This window comes from Danio rerio, chromosome 10 (genome assembly GCF_049306965.1).
Source record: "Danio rerio strain Tuebingen ecotype United States chromosome 10, GRCz12tu, whole genome shotgun sequence".
NCBI lineage: Eukaryota > Metazoa > Chordata > Actinopteri > Cypriniformes > Danionidae > Danio > Danio rerio.
In genome coordinates this window covers 44,199,191-44,212,919 of record NC_133185.1, presented here as the reverse complement: position 1 = coordinate 44,212,919, position 13,729 = coordinate 44,199,191, and the positions used below count along the sequence as shown (strand labels likewise).

At 35.3% G+C, this 13,729-nt stretch overlaps 1 protein-coding gene across 9 annotated transcripts in view; it reads left to right on the top strand.

Annotated features, from left to right (window-relative positions):
- igsf5a (immunoglobulin superfamily, member 5a) overlaps nucleotides 1-13,134 on the top strand; it is a 61,222-nt gene extending 48,088 nt beyond the window's left edge. For 6 of the 9 annotated variants that reach the window (XM_684617.11, XM_073915131.1, XM_073915130.1 and 3 more), the window contains 6 exons: nucleotides 3,207-3,488; nucleotides 5,849-5,959; nucleotides 7,034-7,061; nucleotides 7,201-7,289; nucleotides 8,898-8,947; nucleotides 10,888-13,134. In XM_684617.11, coding sequence (XP_689709.3) covers nucleotides 3,207-3,488; nucleotides 5,849-5,959; nucleotides 7,034-7,061; nucleotides 7,201-7,289; nucleotides 8,898-8,947; nucleotides 10,888-10,947 — 620 coding nt within the window. In that variant the 3' untranslated portion in view covers nucleotides 10,948-13,134. Of the gene's footprint in view, nucleotides 1-3,206; nucleotides 3,489-5,848; nucleotides 5,960-7,033; nucleotides 7,062-7,200; nucleotides 7,317-8,897; nucleotides 8,948-10,887 lie in introns of all 9 variants that reach the window. The other 3 variants (XM_073915127.1, XM_073915126.1, XM_073915125.1) reach the window with 1 other exon arrangement.
- Nucleotides 13,135-13,729: the final 595 nt, after the last annotated feature.

Here is a 13,729-nt window from a genome sequence, read left to right as displayed (position 1 = left end):
TTAACACAACTGCCTCTAGGAGTTGCCAATGGAAATAAAACAGACACGCACAAAAAATGTGCGTACGCCTGCCAGAAAGCTGCCGTGAACCTGCGCACATTCCCACGTTCAGTTCATTGTTAGTAAATCCAAACGTGAGCGATTCTGAGCGTGAAACCTGGCGTACGCAAAGTTTTTGTGCGTACGCAGCGTTGATACATGAGGCCCCAGATCATTACACAAAGATTCATATGGACAAATAAAAAGCTTTACAAGCGGTGTTATTTCCACTGTGTTTATTCCCGGTTTGCATTTTGTACAGGTTGTCTTTGAGTTTGCATCTCATAAAAAAGTCAGAAGTCTGCAGCCTTAAGGGTTTTTGTTGTGGTTTGAATGTTAAATTACACACGTCCTCAGCACCTATTTAAAAGAACAAAAAAAAAAACCCTTAAAGCTTCATCATTGAGTCCATGTGAGTTCTAGTGCTTACATCCATATGCTGATCTTTTTACAACCTTCAAGCATTACTCAGCAATTTTATGCATGACAGAGCGTATAATTCGGCCAGAACATTCCCAGAGACTGTCTCCTTAAATACACCCTCGCTAACTAAAGCCCCCATCAGCGCTAAATTAACCCTTGTAGATCAAAACGCAACTATCAAGTAAACAACTGCAGTAATTGTTTCTCAAAGACAACAGTGAGATTAGAGGAGAGCGAATGGAAGCGGCAGTAATTTGTCATGTTTCCGTTTTATTTCTGTGATACACAAAGTCAGAGATATTAATATAAACCAAACCTTCTCTCAGCTAATAAAAAAAGATAGCTGCATTGAAAACAGGGAAATAGTGTTGTTAATTACTGAATTAATTAATTACAAAGAAAATATGCGAGTAACACTTTGAGGTTGAAAAAACAGAATAAAGTACAGTATTTTTTTGTAAAGCATTCCACATGAAAAAATGCTATAGTAATTTATAGTGGGGGCGGTACGGTGGCATTGCAACTGTTGCCTCATAGCAGGAAGGTTATAGAATGCTGATAATAGAAAATTATATATATATTTATATATATATATATATATATATATATATATATATATATATATATAGATAGATAGATAGATAGATAGATAGATAGATAGATAGATAGATAGATAGATAGATAGATAGATAGATAGATAGATGAGCAGTATCACACGAGTAGCAGTGAGTGTGAGTTTGCAACCCGCAGGCGTTTACAGACTATATCAAAGAGGGGGGTGGGTGAAATTAAGGGATTTTTTTTAGGAAGAAATCAAAACGGGATGGTTGCGGGAGACTGGTCTGAAATCTGGGATCCTCCCATGAAAAACGAAAGTGTTGGCAGGTATGCTTACTACTTTTACCAGTTAACAGTAATAATATTTGACTAGATATTTTTCAAGACACTTCTACAGCTCAAAGTGACATTTAAAGGATTAACTAGGTTAGGTTAACTAGGCAGGTTAGGGTAATTAGGCAAGTTATTGTAAAACGATGGTTTGTTCTGTAGGCTATCGAAAAAATATATAGCTTAAAGGGGCTAATAATTTTGTCCCTAAAAAGGGTTTTAAAAACGGCTTTTATTCTAGCTGAAATAAAACAATTAAGACTTTCTCTGGAAGACAAAGTATTATCAGTCATACTGTGAAAATGTCCTTGCTCTGTTAAACATCATTTGGGAAATATTTAAAAAAGAAGAAAGAAATCCAAAGAGGGCTAATAATTCTGACCTCAACTGTAGATTAGTTTTTTCATATCAAACTCAAATGGTTTGTAGTAATTGGTTTCCTCAAATGGTTTGAGTTGCCTTAACTTATTGGGCTTTACAGTAGTCAGTTGGCTTGAGTTTTCTTCATTTATCAGGTTTTACTGTGCTCAAATTGCTTCGTTTACTCAAATGCATTAGGTTCACTGTACTCATTAGGATTCGTTTTTGAACTTAAATGGTTTGTTGCATTCGATTTCGTCAAATGGTTTGAGTTATCTTAACTTTTTGGGTTTTACAGTGTTCATAAATAAAGGTTTAAATAAGCATTTTATACAAACATTTCAGAGAAAGTTGGACCTTCAAAAATTGATTGGAGACAGAAGTGGGCCCCGAGGTGGAAAAAGGTTGAGAACCTCTGCTTTAAAGTGCTCTATTGTCTGGGTTGGTGTTGTATATTAAGCTACAAAAATATTGTAATAAACTGCCAGTGCATTTTCTGTAATTTTACAGACTCATTTCTCTCTGTATGATTTCTTATACATTATATTATTTCAAACGACTAAACGTCAATAACAGTCACTTTGTTAAACTGTAGAGCTGAATTTTCAACATCAAAAGTCGACAGAGCAGAAATCATTCATTTTCTTTTCGGCTTAGTTCCTTTTTTTATTTGGGGGCGCCACACTTATCCAGCATATGTTTTATGCAGCGGATGCCCTTCCAGCTGCAACCCATCCCTGGAAAATATTCACATACACACACACACACACTATTTAGATTACCCGGTTCACCTGTACCACATGTCTTTGGACTGTTGGGGAAACCGGAGCACCCGGAGCAACCCCACGCCTACACGGGGTGAACATGCAAACTCCACACAGAAATGCCAACTGACCCAGCTGAGGCTCGAACCAGCGACCTTCTTGCTATGAGGTGAAAATGCTACCCACTGCGCCACCGTGCTGCCCCCAGAGCAGAAATCAACCTCCCAATTCACAATTGTAAATAAATGAAAAAACACTTGTGAATCACAAAAATACGGAAACAGATTATTTATTTATTTATTTTTTACAGTGTTTTACACTTTTAATGAGTAGTTGTATTTTTGCTAAAGCGTATTTTTTAATCTAATGCAAGGGAGGTTGTGAGTCTGTCAAGCATGTGTGTGTGTGTGTGTGTGTGAAAATAATTCTTTCATTCTTAGATGCATTTTAAGTAATTGGATTTCTTTTAATGGTGGATGACAGAGGTAAAAAGTGCAGCACGAAGCAAAACAAAAGTGAGACATTATCAAGCCCACCTTCTCTCACCTGCTCGGCCGTCCCACGGGAAATTACCCGATTACATCTCAAAGTGCAGATAATCAATAATAATCTACTTCTTAATTAAAGTGGACCGTGTTTCAAGAAGCGCCATTAAAGCAAACCGCCAGATCCATAGTGATTAGGTCCGAGTGTGTGTTTGAAGAGGTAATTGTGTGCTGTGTACTCTTCCAGATCGGGGCACTGTGCAGATCGCAGGGGGAAATCAGACCAAAATGCTGGGTGTTCAGACGCAGTTTAGCTGTTTGGCCGCGGGCTGGTACCCCGAGCCCAACATGTCCTGGTCTGTGAACGGAGAGACTCAATTCTGCAACAAAAGTTCCGTCACACAGGGAGGACTGTATAACTCCAGCTGCACGCTCACACTCACGGCCAGCAAAAACTCAACTGTACAGTGTCTGGCTGCTATACCTGCCCTGAACACACCAGACAGCAACACTGTATTCCTGACTGTTGGTAAGAACAATTAACTTTTCTTTCATTTTAATGAGCAAGGCCATCTGAAAGTTGTTTTAATATATCATTTTAATAATTGTATATAATAATTGTTATAATAATAATTTGATTTAATAATCAAATGTTGACTACACTACCTGATGAAACTCGTCATCGATCCCAGTTGTAAGAGCAACAAATAATAACTTGACTTCTAGTTGATCATTTGGAAAAGTGGCAGAAGATCGAATTTTTAGATGAATCATCTGTTGAGCTGCATCCCAAGCATCTCAAATACTGCAGAAAACCTATTGGAACCCACATGGAGCCAAGATTCTCACAGAAATCATTCAAGTTTGGTGAAGGAAAAATCATGGTTTGGGGTTACATTCAGTATGGAGATCTGCAGAGTGGATGGCAACATCAACAGCCTGAGGTATCAAGACATTTGTGCTGCCTGTTACATTACAAACCACAGAAGAGGAAAATTCTTCAGCAGGATAGCGCTCCTTCTCATACTTCAGCCTCCACTTCAAAGTTCCTGAAAGCAAAGAAGGTCATGGTGCTCCAAGATTGGCCAGCCCAGTCACCAGACATGAACATTAATGAGCATGTCTGGGGTAAGAGGAAGGAGGAGGCATTGAAGATGAATCCAAAGAATCTTGATGAACTCTGGGAGTCCTGCATGAACGATTTCTTTGCCATTCCAGATGACTTTATTAATAAGTGATTTGAGTCATTGCAGAGATGTATGGATGCAGTCCTCCAAGCTCATGGGAGTCAGACACAATGTTCATTTTTCTTCCACTGCACCATGACTTTATATTCTATACTGGACATTATTTCAGTTAGGTGACAAGACTATTGTCTTAGCAAAGTCAGAACTTACTGTCCTATTTATAGAATTCAAAATCAAGACATGATCATATTTTAAGATGTGCCTTTCATATAAGCCACTTCTGATACCAAATAATCAACTAGAAGTCAAGTTATTATTTGTTGTTTCTAAAACTTGGGAAGGCGAGCAGACTTTTGTCCGGTAGTGTATACACAGCTGAGGGCAAAATCATTAGCCCTCCTCTGAAATATTTATTATTTTTTAAGTATTTCCCAAGTGATATTTAATGGAGCAACACCATTTTCGCAATGTTTCTGATATCATTTTTTCTTCTGGAGAAAGTCTGATTTGTTTTATTTCAGCTAGATTAAAAGCAATTTCATAAAACCATTTTAAGGTTAATATTTTTAGCCCTCTTTAGCAATATTTGTTTTTGATTGTCTACTGAACAAACCATCATTACACATTATTACCTGCCTTATTACCCTAACCTGCCTAGTTAACATAATTAACCTAGTTAAGCCTTTAAATGTCACTTTAAGCCGTATTCTACTAGTATCTTGAAAAATGTGTGGTCAAACATTATATGCTGTAATCATGGCAAAGATAAATCAATTATTAAAACTATTATGTGTAGAAATGTGTTGAAAAACAATCTCTCCATTTAACAGCATTTGGGAAATATTTGAAAATGAATACAAATTTCTCAGGAGGGCTAATGATTTAGTCTTCAATTGTATTGAAATAGGAAGCTGTCGAACTAAACTTGCACACATACATTTTCATTTTTTTTGTCATTATTAGTGCTCAGCATATATAAGTATTTACCTCACAAATCTCTCTTTTAAATTCATATTTTTAATAGGAAGCTATACAATATTATATTTGTGCATATACATTAGATTAGTCAGTACTGAAGCCAAATCTGAAACTTATCTAACAAAACAACTTACGGTAACGCTGCAAAAACTAGTACGCCCAAGTGTAGATGTTATAGAATATTTTAAATACAAATAAAAAAAAAGAGGAAAAATCAAGAGAAGCAAAATAATTGAAAAATCTAGTTGAAATTTTGTAGGTTGTAAGTATTTTATTTATTTATTTATATATATTTTTGCAATATTTGGCTTGAATTTAATTGAATTATCTTTCAAGTTCTAAATATGTTTGGTGACTAAAATATTATTTTAATAGATATATCTGATTAATAAATCTGTTTTGTTTAAATGCACCAAAATATATCGCCTATATTCACTGAGAAATGAATAAAAAAAAAAATTCAAAATGGGCTGTACTCAATTATGCTGAGCACTGTACATCTTTTGGTTGTTTTCTTTCCACTGGTCTGAAACAACAATCCAAGTAGCCCAAAATCTCAAAACTGACCAGTGAATCATGCTATAAAGCGATTACTTCAGCAACCGCTAGAGGGCAGCGCAAACACCAGTACCGCCACGTGAAGTGTATTATTTTAATCAGAGATGTTTGCATTTTCTCTGTTTAGCACATAATGAAGCGATTCTCTTCTATCTTTCTGTTCAAGTAAAAAAAGACCAGACAGTGTTGATCGCTATCACCGTTGCCTTCAGTGCTGCTGCTCTACTGTTTCTCATCATCTATGGCATCATTTTCTTCTGCAGGAGAAAGAAGAAAAGTGAGTACCTGTGGGGATGAAGCACAATTCTGCTTTAGTGCATGTTAAATAACAATAAACACTGTAAAAAAGGAAAAAAATTTCAGTGCTAATATCTAAATATTAAATAAATAATGTTACTTACTTACTGTAAACATTATTGATTAGCGATTTGATCTGCAGCATAATAGATTTACAACATACATATCATACCACACACTTAAGACGAACATTAAACAACGTTAATAGTACTAAAACCAGTGGTATAGTACCAACCTATTCCCATTAAAACTCAGCAAATCAATCACACAAGGAACAAATGAACATTGAAATCTGTTGGTCCTTCACTGTAAAACCCAAAAAGTGAAAATAACACCAACCTTTTGAGGAAACTGATTGCAACAAACCATTTAAGTTCAAAAACTAATCCTTATGAGTACTGTGAACTTAATCCATTTGAGTAAACGAAGCAATTTGAGCACAGTAAAACCCAATAAATGAAGAGAACTCAAACCAACTGAGTACTGTAAAACCCAATAAGTTAAGGCAACTCAAAACGTTTGAGGAAACTGATTACTACAAACCATTTGAGTTAAAAAAACTAATCTGTATGAGTACTGTGAACTTACTCCGTTTAAGGTGACTTAATAAGGAATTTAATTAAGTCATTACCTTCGACACTGAGTTCAAAACTCTTTTCAAATGAGTAGCATTAACTTTCAGTCAATTTTGAGGTAACTACACTCATTTCATTTGATAAAGTTGACTGTCGGGTTTACAGTGTTTCCAAAGGGACCCTACACTGAGATAGCACCTGGGTTTCACACAAATTGGATAACCCAGACGAAATATTTGTAATTTAAATAGCACCTAGTCTACCCTAGATTATATTAAAAATTTAAAAATTTATTTATTTTTATTATTTTAAATTATTTTATAAAAATTATTATAATAATTCACTTTATTTATTGTTAAGTAAAATGACTCAATTTAGTTCGAGTTTTTTTTAAATAGAAAAACAATAAAAAACAAAACACGAACCATATATTGTTCATCATTTTAATCTATCCAATCATTCCTTTCTTCTTTCTCCAGAATCGAGCTACCAAGAGGAGGTCAGAAGGTGAGAAATGAGCTCCTGTGTTTTCTTTTTAAGACTGGCTGAAAATGCTAATTTCTTATCATTATAATTAACAGATAATTTCTGTTAAACTCTTTATGATTGTGAGTGGTTTGCTAAAAGGTCTGGGCGCTTGTTTCAGGGCGCGGGTTCAGTCCCAGGCCAGGATTTCAGCCATAGAAGAAGTGCGAGGAAGGGACAACCGAGGATATATAACAGATGGACGTGACCGTGCGTATGCATATGCAAACATAAAAGGTGGTGGGGAATTTAACATATCATAAACTAAAAGCAACTCATATAATACAGGTCATGTTTTTTCCTGGGAATAATATTTCTGATGGAGCTGTTGACATGGAGTTGAACCAGATTTTGGTAAAAACAATAAACCAAAACAATACAAAGGTAAAAATAAAACTAAGCAAAACAATCTGTGTAAAAATCTTGATGCTTCTGTGGGTCTCGCCTATTTAATCTGATCTTTAATTTATATTTTCTATTGGATGCAAGTCAGGTTATTGGCCTGGCCATTCTACAGCTTGTTTTTCTTTCTCTGAAAGCATTTGAGAGTTTCCTCGACTGTGTTTTGCATCATTGTCTTGCTGAAATGTCCACCCTGGTTTCATCTTCATCCTCCTGTTAATGTAGATGTTTTACTGAAGCAGCTGATGTTTATTTACATTGAGGAAAGGCAGAGGGTTGCTGAAGAACTACTGAGAGATTTCAGCCGCTGTCTGGGCTGTCACTGCCATTCCACACCTCCCTTTCCTCATGTGTTCAATACTTCTTCCTGGTGTCATTTTACTTTATTACACAAAACTTTATTTGTAAACTAATTAGGTTTGATTTCTTTGGATTTCTTTGGTTGTTACCAACATTCGGGGAAGATTTCAAGTCAACAGCACCTTTTATAGGTTTTCTGTGTGTTTAATACTTATTTTCATCGCTGTAAATTCAGTTGAGGACAAACTTTTCTGTGAAATGTTTATTCTTTTTAAAATATTTCCTAAGTGATGTCAGTGTTTATATATATTTGAATTACATGGTATTATCACACACACATACTGTATTTTACAGCACCGCATTTATGTGGTAATTTAAGTAAAAAACATCATCGACATTTTCACAGTATTTCCTATAATATTTTTTCTGTAGAATTTTCTTTTAGTTTCGCTGGAATAAAATCAGTTAAATTTTTTTTAAAACAATTTTTAAGGTCATATTATTAGCCCCCTTCAGAAATTGGTTTTATTTTTAAAATTGTCTACTGAACAAACTTGCCTAATTAAACTAGTTAAGCCTATACATGTCATTTTAAGTTGAATACTAGTATCTTGAAAAGTATCTAGTAAAATATGTCATCATGGCAAAGAAAATAAATTTCTTTTTAGAAATTAGCAACACAATCTCACGGCAATTCATATCTTTTTGATTTAGTGGCTAATTCGTATAAATTCGTACGATCTAATTCATTCAATTTAGTACGATTTGCTCATCACCCAATGACAGTTGGGGTTAGGGGTGGGGTTGAGTGCCAAGCCTCCTTTTTAAAATCGTACATTTTCATACGACTGAACTCACTAAACAGCCACTAAACTGACAAAACGTAAAATACTTAAGTTTCCTCATGAGATCAGGCTGTAATTAGTGATTAAAAGTTTTATATTTAGAATTAAAATTTAACAGGGCTAATCTTTTTGACTTTAACTGTATACATGAATGAATATTGGACAACAATTTATTGATTGCATTGAAAAAAATGTAACAATGTGAACAAAAAAGCTTACAAAGCAATGTGACTTATGTGATTATGTTATGTTTTGCTTTTGTTTATTGCAGGACAAAATAATGGCGGCGTCTGGTACACAAAGAATTCCAACAGACTTCAGGTGATGCTTCAGATAGAGCTTGAAGTCAACATGAAAGCAAAACATTACCTATTTACTTCCTTAATATAGCACAATATCTGGTTCTGGTAGTAAAAACAGCATTTATTTTCTTTAAAGGAAAATACATTTTTTCACGACAAGCATATGCTTTGTTTTGAATGCATCAGTTCACATCAATTAAGCTACTTTTTAAGCAATCAACAGGATTTATTTAATTATTTACAATTTTAATGTCTGTTCTGTTTTTTTTATTCCATTTTCATTGACTTCAATAACAAACATAATTCAAAACTACTCAAAAAGACAGTGATAGTAACAATTATAATAACAAAACAGATATTTATATTAAAATATTAAATTATATTTTAAATGCACAGATATTCACAAAATTCATAATACATAACATACATAATAACACAAATACAGCAGGAGGAAAGAAGGAATTGTGTATCCGTTACATTTCCAAAATAGGCGCAGTAACGCAGTAGGTAGTGCTGTCGTCTCACAGCAAGAAGGTCGGTGGTTCGAGCCTTGGCTGGGTCAGTTGGCGTTACTGTGTGGAGTTTGCATGTTCTCCCAGCGTTCGCATGAGTTTCCTCCGGGTGTTTCGGTTTCCCACACAGTCCAACGACATGTGGTACAGGTGAATTGGGTAGTCTAAATTGTCCATAGTGTGAATGAGTGTGTATGGATGTTTCCCAGAGATGGGTTGCAGCTGAAAGGGCATCCGCTGCGTAAAACATGTGCTGGATAAGTTGCCGGTTCATTCCACTGTGGCGACCCCGGATTATCAAAGGGACTAAGCCGAAAAGAAAGTAAATGAATATATTTCCAAAATAATTATTGTAATATTCCAAGAATCGATCCCTTTTCTTGTTTTTATCCAATCTGAGATTTAATAAATACATCAGTTTCAATTGAGGATAATTTTTGTTTGTGAATAAAATGTTTTCCATACAAAATAAAGAAGTTATTAATGTAGTTATCTGGTATATCGGTTTTACCTTTCTGCTAACAAATAATATATCAACAGAATTTATGCAGGAAAACTACATTATCCATAATGCTGTAAGAAAATCCACCAATCAGAGAGTCACAAGTAGTCCTTAGCTCCACCCACTTACATGAAGCTTCATTTTTAAACGATTGTCTTGCATATTTGCACAGCAAAATTGAAATATCTTTATTATATTATATTTGTGTGATTCACAATGCTTCATAGGATTGTAGTTCTTTCCTTAACTAAAGACGTTAAATTTACAGACACTTTTAGCATAGCTTAGCATAGATCATTGAATCGGATTAGACCATTAGCATCTCATTTAAAACAGATTTTTGGTCATTTTCCTATTTAAACCTTGACTGTTTTGTGGTTATATTCTACTAAGGAAAATGAAGCTACTATTTTCTAGGCTGATATGGCTACTCTCATTCTAGTGTAATAATATCCTTGCGTCTGCTGCAGCTAAAATACAGCAGAAAAGTTTTTTGAATATTACGCATAAATGACAGATAGTTCCTTGCCAAATCAGCCTAGAAAATTGCCACTTTTCTTTTTCTGTCAGTCTGAGAACATTACAGAAGAGTCAAGCTTGAATAGGAAAAAAATCAAAACTCTTTTATGAGTGAGATGCTAATGGTCTAATCTGAATTAATGATCTATGCTAAGCTAAGCTAAAAGTGCTCTGTCAGACCCGTAGATCGGCTGAATGGATTAAAAAATGGTAAAAATCGACAGGTTAACTCTGGATGACTTGCAAAATGAGCCTAAAAAGTGTAGTGTACTTTAAACATCTAGTTTTAGTCATAATAATGTTATTTTGCAGAAGTAAATACAGTAGCAAGTAGCATTCATGCTAACCTCAACATTCCCACACATTTATAAGCATGTTTTCTGTTCCTCAGAGCTCCATATGTGATTAATACCTTTGTGTTTTCAGCTGCCCGATGACTTTTTTGGAGATGACCAGAGGAAGCACAGACACATGACCATGGTCTGAGACTAAGACTGACCTGAACATGTTGGATTTTATGGACAGCAGGTGTTCTGGCTCCTTTCTTTTTTTCTTTTTTCCGTTTTATTTCCGATTATAGACAAAAAGGAGCCTGAAGGACGGTTTATCAGCACACAAGCTCCGGGATTTTCTCTGTGGTCTCAGACTTTTGGACCGCACTGAATACGGTTTATTTATTTGCATTTTTGACGTTATGAACTCTCACTTTTCTGAGGGTTCATTAGATAGACATGGGAGGTTTTGTAGCCAAATGAACAAAGCATGAAAAGTAATTTTTTATACATCTACGTGTGTAAAACAAGACGTTTCCACAGCAGGTTTGTTTTGAATCAACAGCATCCTGTTTCCTCCAGAATTACAAAATCATCAGCATATGGCACAACACACCCGTGAGAGTTCTGCTTCCTGTGTTTTTTTTAATAGCCGCTTTCAATTAAAACCAAAGACTTTTCACGAGAAGCCTTCGGAGAGGATTATATTATCACGTCCTGTTTCACTGAGCAATGCATTTAAACTATGAATGCATTTAATCTCCAATATTACATTAATCATGCAGTGAAGTGTCATGGATTAGAACTAAATGAATCAATCACTTATTCAGTGATATCAAATTCAGATTAAAAGTGCAGTTTTAGTTCTTCACATTTTCTCATTTGTGTGGGACTAAAATTGATAAATAAAGAAGATTGAACAAATTATTATTATTATTTTTAAAAAACCTCAATAGTGTTAATGTACTGCTAAATTATTTTAAACAATGCATTTGTAAAAATACATTTTCCAACCTTATTTTTGTCTTGTTTTAAGGATTAACTGCTTAAAATTGTGCTTTATTTGTGACCATGGCCATGAATTTAGTCATATGTGGCAATTTTTTAACCCAGGCTCATTCTGAAAATGCAATGAAAAACTCTTATCAAACCTCTTCAGCTGCTTCAGAACGCAGCAGCACGAGTGGTCTTTAAGGAACCTAAAAGAGCACATGTCACTCCGCTGCTCATCCGTTTGCACTGGCTGCCAGTTGCTGCTCGCATCAAATTCATATCGCTGATGTTTGCTTACAAAGCGACTTCTGGCTTTGCTCCTTTTTATTTGCTCTCGCTCGTGCAGATTTATGTGCCCTCCAGAAACTTGCGTTCTGTGAATGAACCTCGCCTTATGGTTCCATCCCTAAGAGGGAAAAAAACACTTTCCCGAAATCTTGCATTCAATCTTCGCAGTTGGTGGAATGAACTCCCTAACTGCATCAGAATGGCAGAGTCACTCGCTGTCTTCAAGAAATGACTAAAAACTCAACTATAGTCTCCACTTTCCTTCCTAATCTGCAATTGCCTCTCTGGCTATACCACCAACTTTACTCAAAAAAACAACAAAACCTTACATTAATAATGCTTTGCTTCTTAGACTTTACAGACCTGAAACTTGCCTACAGCACTTATTCATTGTTGCTCTTATAGTTGTGTAAATTGCTTCCTTGTCCTCATTTGTAAGTCGCTTTGGATAAAAGCATCTGCTAAATGACTAAATGTAAATGTAAAAAAAAAAGAGTCCTCGTCTAATTTTTACCACATTTTCAGATTTTTAAAAATGATTATTTTTAGGGGTTTTCACCTTTATTGGGATAGTGGAGATTTTACAGAAAGGAAAGTGTGGGGAGCAGAGATAGGGGAAGGATCCTCAAGCTGGGAATCAAACTCGGGTAGTCATAAGCACCTTGGTGCTATTTTCAGATTTGACCAGATTCTTACCCTGTTATTTACTTGTTTATTGTATTATTTGGTTTTTGTCTTACCCGCTTTCTGGAACCGTTCTTTGCCAGACTCCAACCCTGTCATCGTAGTCAACTCCCCTCTGCGTCTCCAGTCTGCCGACATACGCAGCAAGCTACTGAACACACTGGTAACAGTGGAAAAAACGTCCATAATGAGGTAAGCGGTCAACTAGGAAGGATGAAAAAGAACGTCATACCGCCCTGTAATGTCCGTTTTAAAGACAAAATGCAGCCATATGTACTTCTGGCTACATAATACGCATGGCTCCATTAATTTATATAGGGGACATTTTCACAATCAGCCTGTATGCCAATTTTATATTAATAATGCAGCAAAGTGTGAATTGGAGCTAAATAAATCAATCACTTATTCAATGATATTAAATTCAGATTAAAAGTGCAGTTTTAGTTCTTCAGACTTATTTTAAACAATGCATTTGTAAAAATACGTTTTTCAAGTTTTTTTGTTTTTTTTGGTTCTTGTTTTAAGGATAATTTATTTAAAATTGTGCTTTATTTGTGAACTTGGCCATAAATGCAGTCATAACTAAGTGACAATTTTTCAACCCAAGCTCATTCTAAAAATGTACCCCCTTAAACATTTCCGGAGAGCATCAAATACGTCACAGGAGGACTTTTTTTGTTGTTGCAGTTTTTGTGAATCAACCAGGGGCCACTGTGTACGCTTTTTGAGATCTCTTAAATTTCTCTCGCGGGTGCCATTCACACCTTCTCTTCTCACGTAAATCCACCAGAGGCTGCTGTTGACTGACTGACTGACTGACAGACTGACTGACTGACTGACTGACTGACCGATCGACAGACCCACCCTCCTCCTTCCGTAAACCCAACCAATAGTTTTCAAAAGCAGAAAAGTTCTAGTGTCCGCCTGATTTTTACTACGTTTTCAGATTTAACACATTCTTACCATGTTATTTACTTGTTTATTTTATTTTTTAGCTTCTGTTTTTATCCTAACTGGTTTCTGTAACCATT